This window comes from Cyprinodon tularosa, unplaced genomic scaffold (assembly GCF_016077235.1).
Source record: "Cyprinodon tularosa strain WSP-4 unplaced genomic scaffold, ASM1607723v1 ctg304, whole genome shotgun sequence".
In the NCBI taxonomy this organism is placed as follows: Eukaryota; Metazoa; Chordata; class Actinopteri; order Cyprinodontiformes; family Cyprinodontidae; genus Cyprinodon; species Cyprinodon tularosa.
The window spans coordinates 95604-108962 of NW_024039013.1; the positions used below are offsets into that span (position 1 = coordinate 95604).

The 13359-nt window shown below is 39.9% G+C and overlaps 1 protein-coding gene across 1 annotated transcript in view; it reads right to left on the bottom strand.

The window, feature by feature from the left end:
* Positions 1-5498: 5498 nt before the first annotated feature.
* The window catches only part of prkci (protein kinase C, iota), a 50081-nt gene continuing 42220 nt past the window's right edge, over positions 5499-13359 (bottom strand). Inside the window, exons 14-18 of the mRNA XM_038291926.1 lie at positions 12368-12493; positions 11851-11930; positions 10376-10465; positions 6539-6654; positions 5499-6444 (exon numbers count right to left, since the gene is read on the bottom strand). Coding sequence (XP_038147854.1) covers positions 6357-6444; positions 6539-6654; positions 10376-10465; positions 11851-11930; positions 12368-12493 — 500 coding nt within the window. The 3' untranslated portion in view covers positions 5499-6356. The remainder of the gene's footprint in view (positions 6445-6538; positions 6655-10375; positions 10466-11850; positions 11931-12367; positions 12494-13359) is intronic.

Here is a 13359-nt window from a genome sequence, read left to right on the forward strand (position 1 = left end):
CTTCCTTCACTTCCTCTGGTCCATGTTGAGTGTGGTACACACTACTTCTGTATCTGAATGTCCACCCTATAGAGCACTATATATGGGATACACCATTTTAAATGAGTGTCTGAATGTCTAGAACAGAGGATTAGCGGACCGCGGTCTGGACCCAGGTCCTCCTGCTGCCTAATCCGGACCCAACTTGATTTACAACATTTAGAAATTGATGAGAAAAAAATGGAAAAGTGTGGACTGCTGGAAGAACTGTGGTGAACTGGTGACAGAAAAATGAAACGGTGTGCTCAAAGAGGACCCTGCACATTTTGACTATGTTTGGCTCAACCTACTGCTGTGAAGCGGGATTCTATGAACATAATCAAAAATAAATATCAATCCAGGCTCAAAATGAGCACCTTGATATGTGCTTGAGAATGGCTTTGTCTCCATTCAAACCAAGGTTTAAAGCTGAAGTCTGTAAGTTTTTAAAAATCACTTTTTTGTCATATTGGCTAAAACTGTCCCTATGCCCAGACAGCAGTACATGTGATATGTAACCTGTGAAAAAAACTGCTTCAATTGGTCCCGCCTACTGCCTGTATTTCAATCTGGAAAGAATAATTCGGGACGAGTCAAAACAACCAATCACAGCCAGAGGAGCGTCTGATGGAGTGTCAATCACAGCCCCCCCCCCACCCGCTTAACCTGCCGCAGCGCCCGGCTGCCGCAGTCAGGAGGACGCGCGTGGAAGTCATGTCGGAGCGACAGCCACCGCAGAAAGAGAAACTGCCCTTACTGCCCCTGCCGACAACTGCTTACACGGCAAACTTCGGTATAACCAGCATCTTATATCTAGCTGCTTGGAGGTGAGTGTTATCGCTCTTACAGGTTCACACTCCATGCCGCGTACGCTGCTTGGACGCTTCTGGTCGTATGCGGTAGCCGCGCAGATGCTGTGAGAGGGGTGGGGCTTGGAGGTGGGGCATGAGTGAAGCAGAGAGGGTGGGGGAGTAGCGTGAAACCTGTTTTTCTTCAAATTTTCAGTCGAAGTCTGCTCTCTTCTCAATGTTACAGACTGCAGCTTTAAAGCCTTGCAGGGCAGCATAAAGCCCACTGCTCTCATTTAGTCATAAAAAAGAAAAAAACAAGAACAAACTGTCTGTTCAGGTGTTTTATAAAATATGTGAATCAGGAAATTGTCTATCTACCAAACTGAGGGATTGTTGTTCTCTACTTAAGAAAACATATTAGATTTTAAAATGGGAAAATTTTCTATTTTTTTAATATATGTTTTTATTTAAAATGTATAAAATGGATGCATAAACACCTTTCTGTTTAAAGTAACAGATTATAACTAAAAATGTCTCCGGACCTTTACGTGTTGTTGATTTTCTTTATTCGGACCCTGCTGATTTTTAATTGGTTACCCCTGGTCTAGTAGATGATAGTGGATGCAAAATTTCCCAAAATGCACCTTGAAAAGTAGTTTGCATCAATGGTCACTAGATGGGCAGATATATCCCAGAATGCTTTGAAAGGGTTCCCCCCGCAAGGTATTAGGGGATTTTGTTGTGGGAGCGACAGAGAACAAAGATGGAGCCGGGAACATGCAGGGAGTCAGAATCACGTGACCAATGGGGAGCGAAAAATAGTGTTCATTTGGCAGAACAGGTAGGTAACTGAGAGCATTATAAAATCCCAGCTCTATATAATGATTAAGGGGTTAGGGCGGACATCACTAAACAGGCACAGTGACTCATGCAGCCCACTGAGAAGATTGGACACACCTTGATTTAACAAAAACCTTGGGTGACATTATCATTTTGTTCTTGTGGTACCTTGTTTTTATCATTCTGTTCATATGTGTGTGTAGGTATTGTATGATTTAGCATTTAGCTCATTCCAGTCTGAGCTGCACTTTGTTTCATGCAGAGATCTGCTGCTGTAATGTGTAAATATTTAATGTCCAATTGATTGATCTTGCAATTTATGGGATGCAGAGGCTGAAACCAAATTTCCTCTGTGGAACATCAAAGTACACCTTACCTTTAGTCACTGATTATTAAAGCATCAATTTAAAAAAGGAAAACCCTCCCCCTGAAAAGGAATACATAAAGCTCAGATTATTGCCAGACCTTTATATTCATTTAAATGTGATGAGAAAATGAAGCAGAGCAGAAGAAAACCAATGAGAAATAATCCAGAGCAACTTATAAAGTAGTGGAGCCGTCGTTCACCCTAGTTAGATATAATAGAAACAGAATGGAAAAATGTGAAACCAACTGCTAATAACCTTTTTGAAGGGGCCTAGTCAAAGTCTGGACAGAAATCCAATAGAGATGCAATAATATGACATTAAGCAGGCTGTTCATGCTCATAAACTCCCCCATTGATGCAGATTCATCTATGCAAGGAAAAGTGGTACCAGATTTCTCCAAATTATTCAAAGATGGCAGCCAATTTTCTCTCAGAAAGGTCCAGGCTGTTTTAATTTTTCCTCATAAGTGACGAAAATGGTATTTATGCATGCTTTCATCAATTCAAATTTGATGATAAAAAAAAAATGAGGGTGTAACAAAAATAACATAACGGAATTCTGTAAAATGGAAAACCCTTTTTTTCCAAGTTCTTCCAGTCATCCATCTTTGTTTTTCTATCCACTGAGGCCTCAGTGATCACCGTACCTTTATTATTATTTTTTAAACCCTGCAGAAGTGTTCTTTAAGTGGTGCTCAGTGAAACTAAGGTTCCTCTATCATTAAAATCAAAGCCACCTTACAGGGAGATTGGAGTAGAGCCGATGGTTGAGATCTCTCAGTAACTCTCCAGTCAAGAGCAGCTCTAAATGCAGAGCCACGGCTGTGCCAAATACAACACCATGTGACTCTGCGGCTTGTGTGTGTGTTTTACTAAGAGATTGCATTTAGCTGCTACTTTGTGTCTTCTTCTGGTTAATTAATCTCTTTTGGGACAGGCTGAAACACCCAACAAGATACGTGCAATTAGAACAGGACATTTTTGTTTCTACGGTCCCTCCTCTGTTTTACATCATTAATTAAACAAGGTTAGCCTTTTTCCGTGTCTTCCACAGGGCGATGCGGAGCCCCCATGCCAGGGGAGGGCCTACCCCGGTTAGAAACTAGAGAGGGCACAGCAGCAAAGTCAAACACGGCACCGAGGGAATACAGAATTATGCCGAGGCATTTATCCTACTCCCTGCATGCGGCAATGCTGGCTCTCATTTAGTCGGTACAAATGGGGGGCATTTCTGTGAAATCTGGTTCAGTTGAGACAACGTGCAGCAGGTTAAAGTATGGGGAAACAAGCCTCTCCAATGAGGTTGTAGCCACTTATTGCATCTCACAAATCAGCTTGGTTTATTACTCCTGACATGTATTATCATTTCCATGACCCCTTTTTCACCTTTTCACACTCAGCATGGAGTGAGGGCAGAGTGAAGCCACATGGCGTCACTGACCTTTTCACCTCAGGAAGATGACAAGGCCTCTGGAAAATAAAAATTAAAAAATAAACCAGGAAGATGATCCCTGGAGGAACAGCTCCGGCTTAACACATCCAGTCTAATACCCATCACTCCAGGACACCCATGCAGGGGAGGGCTTAGGTACAGTCACTGCACTAAGGCAGATTTCTAATTTTAGGAGAGCCAGCTTGTAAACTAGGTTCCTTACTTAAAGTCAATAAATAACTAATAGAACTTGGATGATTTAAAGTGCAAAATATTAAAATTAAAGCCACATATTAGTATATTTCTACTTAAAGCATCTAATATTTCTATTAGAAATAATATATATCTTTTTTCAAACAGAAAATATCCCTAGAAGGCCATAAATGAAACAGCAGCGGCAGTAGTAAAACAAAAGTGCAGTTTTAATATCTGGAAAGGTAAATGATTGGAAATGTTGATGTCTCACATTAGGCCAGGTCTGTTCAGATGAGACCAAATGTAAACATTCCGGCATGAGGCTAGTCAGAAATGATTGGCTGGAAACCTGTTCACAGCTGCAGAAGACTTGAGAATGGAGCAGTGCAATCATACATATCAAGCCACATTGGTTTAGTAAAAATGGCCTAGTCAAAGTCCAGGCACAAATCTATCCACAAACCTAGGGAAACTATTTATCATATATACTCTTCTGCAGTCTTCACTTAGGTTGAGATTCAACCTGAGTTCCAGGCTTATAGGGTAGCACAGACAAAAGCCTGGTAATGCAAAAAAACATGCAAATTAACTGAAAAACAGGTCCAACCATTAGTAATGGGGAGAAGTTGAGGTTGTTGTTGGCCTGCCAGCTGAACTGAAACTGGCCCATGCCTTTGCAATGGGGAGCCGTTAGAGTCGTTATTGGCCTGGCTTAATAAGCACAATGTTTTGACCACCTGCATGGCGATGATTGAGATTATAGTGGTAAGGAATCCACTGTAAAGTTGCATTGTAGGTTTTTGAGAGCTGAAACCTGAGAACATTTTGGTGCTAAAAATAATTTCCTTTGTCCTTAAGGTGTAGGTGGACAGCAGAGTCGTGTCCGGAGGAGGTCACTCTCATGTTGAGCCATGCATCGGTTCAGAGGTTGTTTGGTTTCTCCAGTATAAAAGATCAGATTAACTTTTTTTGGAATGACTAAGACCTGGATGACTGAGAACCTTTACCAGCATTTTCACCATTAATTGGTCTCATCTGTAGGTAATGAAGAACACAAAAGGCTAAAACTGGCTCCTGAAATCCAGTGTGGCCTAGTTTTAGTTTATTTCACAACCGTTTTGGCAATTAATAACAGACAGGTTATATTCTATCATCTCTTGCCAAGATTGGAGGGTTCTTCAATAGGGACGATTTTGGCTAAAATACAATGAATGATGAATCGTAAAAGAGGTGAAAAAGTGTGTAGGATTCCTTTAGTGGGGCATTGCAGACTCATATCGAGTGAGACACAAACACATTACCACAAGGAGAGAAATAAAATGTTTATTTTACCATCTGCATTTTTTTTCTTCTTTAAACACTAATAATAAAGTCCAGCGGATGGTAAAACATCTGAAAAATACAACAGATACAAACAATAGTAGACTCCCCCCTTAACATTTTGGAATCAATGTAGTGATAAAAAAAAAAAAAAATCAAGATTGAATCTGATTTAACAAAAGCAACAGTAAAGCTAACCTGTAACAGAGGAATGTGTTCCTCCACTGTCCGTCTGATGACCGTGGCTTAGTGTCATTACATTCATATGTAGCTTTGAAATACCTCCAATGTTAAATTGTGGACTAAGTTAACAGCGTTAAAACCACATTTTAGGATTTAAACTGTTCAGCGATGAAAGTTTGGTTTTACAAAAAAAAGGACGCACAAGGAATGAAGGAAAATACAAATAAAATAAAGAGCGCAAGTTTTAGAAAGGCATTGTATTAAAAAAAAAAAAAGATCTGGAAAAAAAAAGAAAAAAAAGAAAATCTGTTTATATATATATATATATATATATATATATATATATATATATATATATATATATATATATATATATATATAAAGTCTATAACCTAGGACAACACATCTTCCTTATGCATACTGTACCATCTAACAAGTCCCAGAAAAAGGGTTTTTGGTCCTGTATGAGTGTATATGAAGGAAATTCTGCCCGGCAACAATAAAACCTGCGCTACAGGATCCAGGTACTTTGTGCTATCCCATCAGCTCCCACGGTGCTTTCATTCACAGCATTAACTCACTATTAGTGTTTAAATTCCTTCATTCTGGGAGAAGGGACCTGAAGCTCTTGTTATCCAGAACCAGAACTTTTCTGATTCATATACACAGGCTGGATGTGAAACACTTATAATCTAAAATAAAATATGAGAAAATATATTGACTTTTCATCATTTTTTCCTCATAGTGTTATGATTACTCTTGTTCTAGGCAGAAGTCATTCCTGTCTAAACATGGAGTGAAGCTAAAAAGGCCCCGTCTAATGTTCATCAATAGTAGTTTATTCTACACACACACACACAAATAAAACCTGCTTTGAAAATGCCCCATTGGCTGAAAGGAGAGGATGCTTAGTCCGTCAGCAACCTTGGAAGAACTTTATGGCCACAATAAAGCGGCCCAGAGAGAGAAATGATCAGAGCAGATTTACATGATACAAAAGAAGAATTAACAAACCAACCAGGCTTAAGGGCAAATGGTTATAAATGGCAGAGTGAGAGACTGGTTTTGGCAAAACAGAAGCGTTTGTGCGGCCCTCGAACAAAAGGTTAATGTTGCTGGGTTGTCTTGTAACCATGCAGCAAGGAGACGCCACGTAAACATGGGTTTAATTGTGAGTGTTTGGTGTTTGCGGGGACAGATGTTGCAGCGCTCACACGCACTCCTCTGCAGACATCAGCAGAGGGTTGATGTACTCGAAGCCCTCAAACTCAGACTGGTCGATCTTCCTCACGGCGTCCCTAAAATAATACAGATAAAATAATCAGATCAGGTGAAGAGCTGGGCTGAAAAGAGGAGTTGTAAGATGAGGCAAAAAGGCAGAAGGTAAGTTACTCGTCATCGGGCGTGAGCTGGATGGGCTCATTGGTGAACTGGGCGTCGAAGTTGTCCAGTCCGAATTCCCCTGAGATGTTGGGTTTGAATGGTGGGACTACCTGCTTCTGCTCCAGCTGAAATAACAGGAAAATCAAAACACATCAAAAATAATGTTTGGGTTTTATTCATTTCAATACTGATTGTTAAGTAACTGGACTAGTTTCTTTAAATCCATCTCAACCACAGACTAATGGATTCCCTTAATATATATTACAATTTACACTAAGTAGCTGAAACTTTTAGAGTAGAAGACACATGAAAGGGGGGACAGGTTCCAAACGTCCGTTTTGGTCCCCTGCACGTTTTACTGTCCAAAAACAATTACGCTACAGTACACTACAGTACACTTGTCGAGCACTAGGACCAAGTGAAAAAACGCAGCACAAGCTGGGTTTGTGATTGGGTGGTTAACCCATTTAGGCCGGGAAAGCATTACCGCATTTCTACCATTCAAGCCGGGGGCGCTGTTGCTAAATTCTACCATTGACGCCGGGAGAGCATATAAGTCAAGCAAGAAGAAAGAAGTTTTTTTCAAGCAAACATGGAGGAGTTTGACAGAGAAGAGTTGTCGGAAGGCAGTGATTTTGAGGAGTGTGTCGGCTTTGATGACGGTATAGATGAAAATGATGACTGAACGCGCTGAACCAATCGACCGGGATTTGTGGTTAAGACATATGTTCGAAGACGACGAGCCGGACGCTAGCGACGATGAGTTTGAAGGTTTTGATAGTGACTGGAAGACGGAGAACTACCACCGCAATGCACGGAGTGCTTTCAACCGCACACCTGGAGTCAAAGTTGATTTGCCTGCAGACGCCACACCGCTGCAGGCATTTGAGCATATTTTTAATGAAGACCTTTGGATGCATCTTGTTACCGAGACGAATAGGTACAGTGACCAAACAAACCAAACTCCAACAAGAGCAAAGATGGCAAAGTGGTCACCCGTGACTGTGACGGAGATAAAGACATTTATTGGGCTGTGTATGGGCATGGGACTTCTTGTGTTGCCAGTACGAAGAGATCATTGGCGACAGAGTAAACCTCTCTTCAGGACGCAGTTCCCCCAAAATATGTCCCGGGACAGATTTGTGGCCATCTGGAGGTAAGTTGTATTGCAATTTATAACACAGACATATGCATTATTATGCATAATAATACTGTTAATAAGTAATCATCAGATAGTTATTTATGTAATGTTTGTTCTTTATTTTAAAAACGTTTTATATTGCACATTCTCAATGAAGACATGATCACATATGGAAAAAATAAAAGGTTGAATTTTTTCTTTTTGATTACTGCTTTTCACTTTTTTTTTTGGGAAGAATTTCAAAGATAAAATATATTTTGAGTTCTATCTGCTACAGAAGCTGAGATATCAATAATTTACTAGGCGTTGACACAGTTGCTGAATTTACAAAAAAACTTCAGGTTTTAGGGGTATTTTTTAAAATCGGCCATAGGTTTTTAAGGTGTTTTTTCCAGGCGTTTTAGGCCTAAATGGGTTAAACAGGCTATAGTAAGTTACATTCAAAAATACCCCCCAAGAGCTCCCCCTGCAGGCCTACAGGTTAACTGGAGAGCAGAGCTTTGGATTTGAATCAGGTTGGTCAAAGCTGCAGGGAGGAGGGAGTGCAAGCTGATCCATCCAGACGCTCTGACCAACTGCTGTGTCTCTGCTCCAGACCAAACAGGGGGAAAAAAAGAGGTCATGGTGATCCCTGCTGAGCTACCCTGTCTGTTTGTCATTCCACAGCGCATGTGGGTCATGTGGGTCTGAACACTGGGATGAAAAATGTCCCCAATACTTCAAACAGGGACAGTAGGCTTTAATAGACTAAGTTAATCTTTGCCTGTTTTTCCTTCTTTAATTAGGCTCTTCTAACAGAAGCATTATTTGGATTTCTAGTGACAACATTACGCATTTCTTTGAAATCATTTCTGCAAATGTCTGAGCTGCGACACTAGTGGGAAGCCGTTTCCTTTTACTGCGACTGCTGTCATTAAACGGAAATCTTACTCGTAGACGGCATCTCATTCATCTCTGAAACAGATAACAGGAAGCCTTAAAATATCTGTGTATTTCTGCTTGCTTTAATGGTGGTGTACTAGCAAGGGATTCTAAAACTCCTAACCAGGGACTGACTAAACCCCAGAGCTTCAGTTAATCCGAATGAAATTTGATAAGTTTAAAAAAGGAAAAATATTTGGATGAACTGCAGCATTGGAAAGCAAGTGGAAAAAAAGTCAAAGCCTGGTTTGGTATCAGTGGCTGAGATTATGAATCACAATCTATGATGTAGAAAGAACAGCTTCTCTGAAATCTGGAATCTTTGGGGGACATTCAGTGTCCCTCTGAGGTAAAACTAGATTCACCAAGAAAACCAGAGCTCCACTATTTAGCTCTATATGGTCCCTCTCTAGTAATAGCTTCTCCTTCTTTGGCTAGAGCCTATCTCAGCCCATGTGTGAGTCATCCTATTTGCTGTTGTCAGTCTCTCTCCCTGACATGTTTGTCTCTGTCTGGCTGCTCTAAACAAGGACATGCGAATCAGGCCACAGCTGACAACTCTTGGCTTTAACACAGCGGCTAAACCTGCAGAGCACGACCCCGGGAGCACTAAGGTTTGACCCTCAGCTGTCGGTCTTTGCCCTACTTTCAAACAGGTACACAATAGGGTTTGAGAGTAAAAACACAATATAGTTGCATCTCAAACTAAAATGTTAAAAGAATAATTTACTTAATTTAGTACAAAAGTGAAACTCATTTCGATTTATTCGACTTTAACATTAAAATGTTATATTTAAGTACAGTGAGGATAAGAAAGACCGTGACAAAGTCGTCGGTTCGGAGGATGCTCTATCAGACACCTACATGGAAAGTTGAATGGAAGGAGAAACTGTTGCACCCGAACAATCACAGCTTAGACTGCTTATCTGACTGGAATGGAAAGTTATGCGAGAGAATAAAAACTGTCGTACAGATAAATGTGATCAACATGAATAACCACATCCTTTGAAGGATCATGAAGCAAAGCCTGTTCAGGAGTTTGGGGAGGTTTAGAGGGCATGGACTGAGCCTGCAGTCAAAAGCCAAACATCGTATTCAGGAAATAAACATCCTTACCTAGGTTAGTTATATAGCCTATTGGAGACAAAAAAAGAAGATCCATGCTGATCAACCAAAGAAAGTAAATAAAAACAGTACAATCTCTACGTTTATAATATAAATTAAAAAAAAAATTATTTAAAAATGTTGTTATAAAAAGGGAAAAAAAGAGCATACTATTTATCACAAAGTGGAATACATGGATTATGGCCGCGGTAAAAAGCTTAGATTTCAGAAACAATTCCAGCAGCTTTATGGTCTTAAAGAATTTCATATTTTTAGGCATCTGGTCCCCTTTGAGTTCCAGTGTGGATCTTGGATCATTTAAGTAAGACTGATTGGCTAACCAGAGTGTTCTTTGTGGTGTAAAGATGTAAATGGCTGAACTATTTCAAGGTGTAAAAGTAAACATTCATAGGTTATACAAAAGCTCAATATTTCTAAATCCAAAATTGCTAAAATTAATTTTTAATTTTTGGAAGCAGAAAGCGAGGATGATGGAAATAAACATTGCTTTAGATAGGTCTCTCTGTGGAAAATAAATTCAAATGTGATTTGATTTTAGTATTTAATCAGTGAAATAGACCATTCTAATGATTTCAGATGTCTCCTTAGATGTGAACTATGGAGGAAAAAAACGTGGAAAGACAGACGACAAAACTGTAATGGCAACCAGATTCACTCACAAGGTCCCAGTCGACGTTTCGGAAGAACGGATGGCCGCTGATGTCTGCAAAGCCTGTCTGAGGGTGGCAGCCCAGACGATCCTTGGGATCCTGTGGGAGTGAAGGCGAGAGGAGGGTGAGAGACAGTGGGAGATGACAGCAGGAGAGTGAAACATGTTCACCCAGAATGAGGAGAGTGTGATGGGGGAGAGGATTTGAGGAGAGTGGAATAGAAGAAGGCCCCTAAACCAAAAACTTTAAAGGAATCTGAAACCTACTTATAAAATTTCTACCCACTAGTTTATACAAATGTATTTTTAAAGAGTTTCCCTTAAAGTGAGTCATAATCTCATTTTCTTTCCCCGTTGGGTGATAGGTGACTGAGCTGAACACATCTTGTAATAAAAACAACCTTTTTAGTTTTTATTTTTAGATGTTGGACTTATTAATATATAATGTTTGACCTCTCATAATGAGCCATCAATACCACGTAGTAAGAGAGGCATTGTCATGTCTGTCACTTGTGGGCCCCACAGAGTTTATGAAAGAAATATTAGTAACACTGCTGGTAACAAGTATGACAAATACAAACACCAGAAACGACAGTTGAACAGCCTCTCCAACAGCAAAGGTGAGCCAACTCTGCTGCCATCGGCTGTGGTTTCATCCCCTCACAGACTAGCTGTTAGCTTCAGCCGCAGGGACCAACTAATCTGAATTTATACCAAAGGAAAACACAAAGAGAGCAATCTACTACAGAGAGGATAGCCAGCTGATGCATAAAAGAAAAAAATAACTTGAAAAAATATCCTACACTGTCTTTTTAACACTGCGCAGGGATTTGTTTACTACTATGATCCTGGTAGGTTCTCCCAGAGCAAACTGCTGTCAAGGAAGGCTTGGATTCCATAGAGGAGCCTAAGTGTCCCAGTAGGGGTTAGATGGGAGCCTAAAGCCTCAGGATGAATCCTAGCCAACACCTTATGAAGGTTTCTGGGGAATATTCCACTAAAACAAGACCTCAGGGCCACAATGACCTTTGAACAGGAACCTGCATCTGTATTGCAAATCGTTTAAACTATTCAAAATGTCTTTTTTTTTTTATATGATGCCAAACTGAGAAGCCTATTGAGAGACCACTTTTCAGTATATCAATTATTATGGTTCATCAATACCCCTCCCCCATACGTTGTCAAACACTGGCAGCAAGAGAAACGGCTACAATTTTACTCTAAAAGAAAATCTAAATGATATTATATATTTCCTATATTGTTTTTGCTGAACATAGTTTAAATGTTGCTATTAAAATGGACGGCTCCCAAACATCACTCTTCAATATGCGCATCAAATATGTATGGTAACATCAAAGTGTGTGAGGGAGGTGGATGGAGAAAGAGATAGAAGACGGGGGAAGAGGAACCAGGCTAACAGATGTAGAATATTGCAAAGCCCAGCAGGGGCAGACTCTGATTCTAGCCTGTTTAATCTCTTCATACCTTGTTGAGAAATCCTTTGAGAACGCTGGCAGCTTTGACTGACAACGAGCGCGGTATTCGGATCTGTTTTTCCAATATAACTGTGGAGAAAAAAAAAAAAAAAAAACAAGATGAAGAAAGAAAAGATGTTAAGACTGACACAAATTCCTCTAACTGACATGGCAGGTTATTGACACTGCTGCAGCTCGGACTCCCAGGGCTGAACAGGCTGCTCTTACTGCCGCTCCTGTCATCCATGTTGCAATAACATGTCTTGAATTATACATCCGGCTGCAGCTCCAACATCTCACCAGCTATTCTAAGAACACACACATTCTGAGAGCATATTTAATGATGAAATAAAGGGAAAACACATACTTTCACACATTATTCCATCAACAGATGGCATGTGGCTGGCACCAAGAGAAGCCGTTAGAAAGTTGTGAATAAAAAGGTGTTGGATTCTTCAGCGCAGTAGTTTTTTTTCCTCTTTCCTCCAATAATTAATCTTAGTTGTGCAACTTTCTGTGAGTTATACCTTGAAAGAGGTAGTCTTCTGTGTTTTGGTCCGGGTTGTCAGAGCTGCCGACGATGTCGAACGGCGAGCGGCCCGCCATCATCTCGAACATCAGCACGCCCAGCGCCCACCAGTCTACGCTGAACCCTGAAAGAAACACGCCGCCCGTTAGGGATTCAACCAGCAGAACAGGAATGCATTCAATAAATTATTCTATAAACAATCCAGTTCATGATTACAGCATCTGTGACTAACTGATCCTCTGGGTTTTAGGTACTTTTGCCATTGAATAATTTATATATATTATACACATATATTAGTACACAACGTAGAGAAAAATGCTATGGTTTTAATATTTCACATAACATTTGCTGTTTTAGTTTTCAGCCTTGGTTTCACAATTTTTTGCCTCTCGGTTTTTGCCAAGAATTTTCATTTCAGTGCATTTCTGGTCTGAATGCTGTAGGGCTCTGGCATGCATGTCTTTTGCTTTTTTGGGCTTAACTATGTTTAAACATGTAAAAATAACAAATAACTAAAACACTCTACCTAATCTCTGTATAATTCTGTATATTTGACCTGGTTTATCTTTCTCATCTACTGTTATGATTTTTCCAGCTCTGGCTATGACCTTTAGCATCTACTGATGTGAGACTCCATTTAACAGGATGAACATATGCATCCAAAGGGCCAAAAAAAAATGATGTTGCCAACATCTGTGCAGAACTTTTCCATTTTTCATCTCGTCTTAATAAAAGCCAAAAAGCACATTTTCAAATTTGTCACTTGATGTTGCAATAATATATAAATAATCATTCTTTATTTTAATGTAGACACAAATGTTCCAAATTTTGTGTTTTACCAACAGAGATTCATAGACAGCTCCTGGAGCACTGAACAGTGAAATAAATGGAAATTTTTAGACTTTTTTTTTAAGAGTCAGTTGGTTTTGGATAATTCCTCCTTTGTTAAAACAAATAATACCAGTTAGTGATGCCTTAGATGATGCAGAA